This window comes from Rhinopithecus bieti, unplaced genomic scaffold, assembly GCF_001698545.2.
Source record: "Rhinopithecus bieti isolate Rb0 unplaced genomic scaffold, ASM169854v2 scaffold_17743, whole genome shotgun sequence".
Classification (NCBI taxonomy): Eukaryota; Metazoa; Chordata; class Mammalia; order Primates; family Cercopithecidae; genus Rhinopithecus; species Rhinopithecus bieti.
In genome coordinates, this window is record NW_016809230.1 from 1,753,290 (window position 1) to 1,759,549 (window position 6,260).

Here is a 6,260-nt window from a genome sequence, read left to right on the forward strand (position 1 = left end):
TATTCTTTTAAAATAGGACTCTCTCAGAAATATCCCTCTGGATACAAAATGTAGGATTTGTATTATACATATTCTCTAATATCTAGTTCAGCCTTCAAACATTAAGGTACACATCCCATTTTTCTCAGTGACAGTAAAGGGACATAATTTCTATTACACAGGTCTAATTGCCTTGAAGAAACATCATAAGAACTCAAAACATGGAAAGTATTATTATTGTTGTTATTATGCTTTGAATTCTTAAGTAACCAGTGTATTCCCTGTCTCTGGGTCTGTTTCTAGTGTCAAAACCCTTGTTAGCAGGAATTAGATCAGATTATATTAATAATTATGTAGTGGATATCTAACTTTTGCATATTTTCTCATCAGACAATACATGTCTATATTATCATTTATCTCAGCATGTATGAATAAATGTCAGAGCTATTTGGTTCATAATTTGCTATGCAGCTGTTTTGTCTTGTTATGTATTTCACTGTAATAACAGTGAGTTTTGATTCACAAAGTAACCTCTTTTTATAAAAGGTGCATTTTAATTTGATGTTAGAAGCAACCAACTTTAAAACGTAATTGGCCTTAATATCTTTTAGATTCCTTTGAAGATATACTTACCACAAAATATGCTCCTTGGGAATTTGACAATTGAGCTGATAATAGAATATATCATTTTTTAGTTTACAGGCAAAAGCAAATGCTTCATTATTTTGTTGTTATTTACTACATCATAAAAGAAACATAATTTTAGCTAGCTATGTGCATCTAAGTCCAGATATCATTTGATAAAACGAGTCAAGTGGGAAAATTTCCATTTCTTTGTGATGACACATCAAATACGCCCTTATCTCTAAAGACGTTAAGAATGATTGAGTGAAGCCTTCCTTCTTTGTTTTTTTAGTATCTTTAGACATAATAGAAACATCTAAATTATGATATGCTTATTTTACAGGAGCCAATGAGAAAGAAATAGCCCTAATGAATGCTTTGACTGTAAATTTACATCTTCTATTGGTAAGTTTTCTCTCCCACTAATATTTAGAACACATTCATTTACAGAATCTGATGTTTTCTATCTTTAATTCATGAGCTTCTGGGAGTTTCTTATTTAAAATAAATTGTGAGGTTATTTTCATTTTACTAGGAAATGCTGGACCATGATATAATAGCTTCTTCCTGATCATGGAAGAGTTGACTCTTGAGAAGAGCTTTAGAATAATGAACAGTTCTTGTCTGGGAAAATAAAGAATAAGAGCCATGATGGGTAAATAGGCAAATTACTTGCAAGCCTACAAAACAGTGATGTACAATGCTAGCAAAGCACTGAGCTTTTTGGAAAGACAATTTTCCAATAGCTTCAGCAGTGTGAGTTAGTGGATCAGTATACTTTTGTAGATTAATATAGGTTAAAAAAGACTTGGGGAATTAAATTTTTGAAAAGGGGGCTAGTACCTTAAATGAGTAATGTGTTTGAAGTACTTCTTACATCTTAATAAATAGTTTTACCTTAAAATGTCAAATATATTATCTATTTGGGATATTGTGTGAATGATGATTACCCAATGCTTTGAAGAATCTTGACTTCATTTTTTAAGTATGTTTTGGAAACATGTCTGCAAGTTCAGATATCCCTGGATTTGACTCCGAGCTAAATTACATAATGCCTATTTGAGGTTGAAAAAAGGCTTTTGGCATCTCTAAGTCTTAACATTCTCCTTTGTAAAAATGAGAAAATAAGAAATATGATATCTACCTCAAAGATCTGCATGATAATTAAATGTAATAATATGTGAAAATTGCTTTAGCACCCTGGCCAGTGATCAACACCCAGTTAATAGTAGCTATTATCTTCATTGTTATTATTGTTAATATCACTCTCTAGGAATGGTGTGGAGAAATGAAAGAGCTTCACTGAACAAATGAGCTACTGTCAATACAAATAAGACATACATAGACCATAATATTTCAGTGTGATGCCATCAAAATTACCATGAAATGCTTTGGGAAGCTAATTTTTCAATTAACATCTTTTTTTGTTGTTAATCATCAGACTTTAAGTTTCATCAACTAATATATAAGTAAAGTTTGAGGATTTGTTATCTCATTCACATTTTTCCCTGAGTTTGCTGTTTCATTGATAAGCAAATTGAGCCAATATCTTCTGTCTCTTTGCAATTCACTGGAAACAGGCTAATTGAAAAGGTAGCCCTGACAAACACATAAGATGTTGAGTTAATTAATGTCTTTAAAATACTGGAGATTATAAAATGAAAGTGTGGCATAAAATGAACAAATGTATAAATTGTGCATTAATGCTTTCTCAATAAATCCATTTTATTGCAGTTATCATTTTTTAAGCCTACGCCAAAACGATACAAAATTCTTCTAGAAGCCAAAGCCTTCCCTTCTGATCATGTAAGGACTTCTTCAAATTATATTTCTGTTCTTTCTACTCTTCCTAGAGCAGCATATCATTTGCCTGACTTGAATGTTTACTCACTAAGCTTTTCCAAGCAATCTTACAATAAAAAGATCTGTCAAATGCTTTGGATTTAGATTTTTTAAATAGATTATAGCTTTATTTCTTGTGTTAAAGTAAAACACCTGTTAAGGGAAGAAAGGACTGAATAGGAGCATTGATTTATTAGTCTTTTTAAAGACACTGAGCAAACCACTGGTCTAAATCAAGTGCAGTTATAAATGTTTTATTAATTCTTGTTGCTGTTTTATGAAATCAAATGAATACAAACCCCAGTGCTTAACCCTTTAGCTAAATAGAATAGGAATATAAACTTTTATTTGTCCAGTTTCTTTTCATATCATGCTAGCATGTTGGCCCATTATTATCGAAATATTATTTATTAGAGATTAAAAATATTTCTTGTGATTTACTAAAAAAAAGTCACATTACTTTACTTGATAAGAAATTTGGTAGTTTCTTACTGGATGAGATGTTTGTTCTTGATAAGAAATGTAATGGTTTCAGACATAAACACAAGTAAAAGTACGTTGTAAGGCTAGGCACAGTGGCTCATGCCTGTAATGTCAACACTTCAGGAAACCAAGGCAGGAGGAACGCTTGAGCCCAGCAGTTTGAGACAAACCTGGGCAACATAGTGAGACCTCATCTTTATAAAGTAAATAATAAATAAATAAACTAATTAATTAATTTCAAAAGTACATTTTATATTTTAGTTTTAGTGTTAGAGAAACTTTATTTCTCTGTATTATTGCTGTCTATTATTCTAGCCCTTGTAATTTCAGGGCAAGTAATTATGTCAAAAGGAATAAAACCCTAATATCTTACTAAAATGGATCAAAATCCTAATATCTGCAAAAGATTCCAGGTTGGTGTGGTGGCTTATCTGCATACATGTCTGATACTCTTTATGAAGTAAACTTCTTAATGCCTTTTGTTAGCTAACTTACTCTTCCTAGGGTAACCCATTTCTATTCCTAGGTTCAAGCACAACGAGTTGCTACTATTCACTTTGCTTATTTTGCAAATTCTGACTTTGACTTAGGTTATTTAATTTCTTATTCTAAAATCTCTTATAATTTCTTAAATCAAGAAGATCCCTCTGTTTTCATCCATCTCAAAAAATGTTCAGAATTCTATATGTGAATTTTATTAAGTGGTTCTTCTCTGTTGTGTATCTTGTTTAGGTGTTTTAACCTTCACCTTGGATTTAATATAATAATATGCCTTTATTTTTACTTTGTTATTTCATTGTACTTCTGTGCTCTCAGCTTGATTTGATAAATAAATCATCTTTCCTTTTTAGTATGCTATTGAGTCACAACTACAACTTCACGGACTTAACATTGAAGAAAGTATGCGGATGATAAAGCCAAGAGAGGTATATGAGAAAGAAAGAAATATTCATCATGCTTTGTTTAGTATCGATTTTTTCTTCATTTTCCTCAAAAGTTTATTAAAATCTTCATTATTTTAATGGAACTTTCAAGAAAGCATGAAGGACCCATACTTCTGTTACTATTAGATCATTTTGCTTAAAATAGAGAATAACTCAGATGTGTATTTATTTTCATTTTTCAAGGGCTAGCCAAATGGCAAGCAAACTATTTTTCTGTTAATACCACTGGAGTCTGCCATATTCTTCAATGGGATGGGAAAAGGGTGACAAAATCAGTATATCATTTTCAATTTCAAATGTCGTGCCCATGGGTGCCATTAAAATCATGCTAAAGACCAGAATTATTTGTTGAAATGGAATCGTGACTATCTTTCATGTCCCCTCTTATTCTAAGTATCAGAAATTTTATTTTAGTGTTTAGAGTAGGATAGTGGAGAAAGGGATGTGGTATCATGGGAAGAGTTTGGGATTTACAGCCTGGTTAATATTTCCAGTGAAGTCTCAGACTCTCCAGTTTACTGGGTATGTGACTTTGGGAAAGTTACTTTATTCTCTGAGACTTGTTTATATTTAAACAGATAATAAAAGCATGTATCTAATCAGGCTTGACCTAAGACCTAAATGTGTACTTTACATTAATAGAGATATAAGGCTCAGCTGCACAGACTTTGACATGTAAACCCTGCAACTTGTGTAATTTGTCACTAGGTGAATCATACAGAATAAATTTTGGGTTTCACATAAGAGGATCCCAGGCCACTAAGTCATTGTTTGAACAATTACTTCTTTCAACCCAGAATTACTTTGAATAAATTAAAGATATACTTTGTTCATTTCCATTTGCCAACATGCAATAAATTAATGGAATAAAAAATTCTCACCTGAGAGGATATAAATTGTTAGTTTCTAGCAAAAATGAATATAGCTACTAATAATGACATAAGTGACCAATATTGTGGAGTTTCATGAGTTACTCATAATCTTGGGACCACTGTTGAGCATTACCTAGAATACATCAACATGAGAGAGGGCCATATCCTGTCATCAAGAAATATATTTCTTATGTGCTTAATACTGATTGTTTTAGATATAAATTAAGTATTAGTATCTATAATATTTTCCTTAGCACTTTATTGGAAATTATAGTGGGTAAACCATATAGATTATTTTAAGAATAGAGTTTTGGATTGCCAAGTTATTAATTTTACTTAAAATTAGTGAAATTCTTTTATTTATATAAAATACACTTCACTTAATAATTCAGAGATTTTAATAACAATCCAGTTAATATTGGGATGCCAATTTTTATTGATGCCCATTTTGTAAACAAATTCCTAGTTTCTTCTAGTAGAGAGTGTATTACACACCACACATACACACTCACACACACACACATACTCTCTTAACATGAGCAGAGTAATTGGCAAATACCAAGATAATTAAAAATTAAAAGTAAACTATAGGATGATATCTTAATGAGCTTCCCCTATATATTAATGTAATTAATGATGCATCGACCTCAAAATCATGTCAGGCAGCACTGGAAAAAATTCATGGCCAGGTGCAGTGGCTCACGCCTGTAATCCCAGCACTTTGGGAGGTTGAGGTGGGCAGATAACTTGAGGTCGGGAGTTCAAGACCAGCCTGACCAACACGGAGAAACCCCATCTGTACTAAAAATACAAAATTAGCCGGATGTGGTGGCACATGCCTATAATCCCAGCTACTTGGAAGGCTGAGGCAGGAGAATCACTTGAACCCAGGAGGCAGAGGTTGTGGTGAGCCAAGATCATGCCTTTGCACTCCAGCCTGGGCAACAAAAGTGAAGTTCCATTTCAAAAAAAAAAAAAAAAATTGAAAACTTACTGGGTAGATACCTCAGCCACCCAAGTAGCTGGGATTACAGGCATGCACCACCACACTCAGATAATTTTTGTATTTTTAGTAAAGACTGGGTTTCACCATGTTGGCCAAGCTGGTCTCGAACTCCTTACCTCAGGTGATCTGCCCACCTTGACATCCCTAAGTGCTGGGATTACAGGCATGAGTCACCGTACCTGGCATGTTTTTGGAAAAAAATAACAGGATATTAGACTGATAAATACAATACCAATTTCTGATCATTTATTTTGCTATATAATGGACTTCTTGCACTTTATGGTGTTTTATTAGTCAGGAATAAGGAGAAAACAACTTATAGCTGTGGAAATGTTATGAATTAATTTTTAAAAACTAGAGAATAAATCAAACAATTAGGCTTTTGCAGACTTTCACTTTAAAACCACTTTTTACTTTTTAATTATCATTTCTTAATCATAAAAATTACGCTTAAATGCTACTCCTATGTCAGATTTTTAAAGAGCCTTAATCTGAAAAAAAAAAAAAAAA

At 32.3% G+C, this 6,260-nt stretch overlaps 1 protein-coding gene across 1 annotated transcript in view; it reads left to right on the forward strand.

The window, feature by feature from the left end:
* Window positions 1-6,260, forward strand: part of KYNU (kynureninase) — a 164,164-nt gene that overhangs the window by 80,615 nt on the left and 77,289 nt on the right. Inside the window, exons 5-7 of the mRNA XM_017888933.1 lie at window positions 947-1,008; window positions 2,338-2,409; window positions 3,780-3,944. Coding sequence (XP_017744422.1) covers window positions 947-1,008; window positions 2,338-2,409; window positions 3,780-3,944 — 299 coding nt within the window. The remainder of the gene's footprint in view (window positions 1-946; window positions 1,009-2,337; window positions 2,410-3,779; window positions 3,945-6,260) is intronic.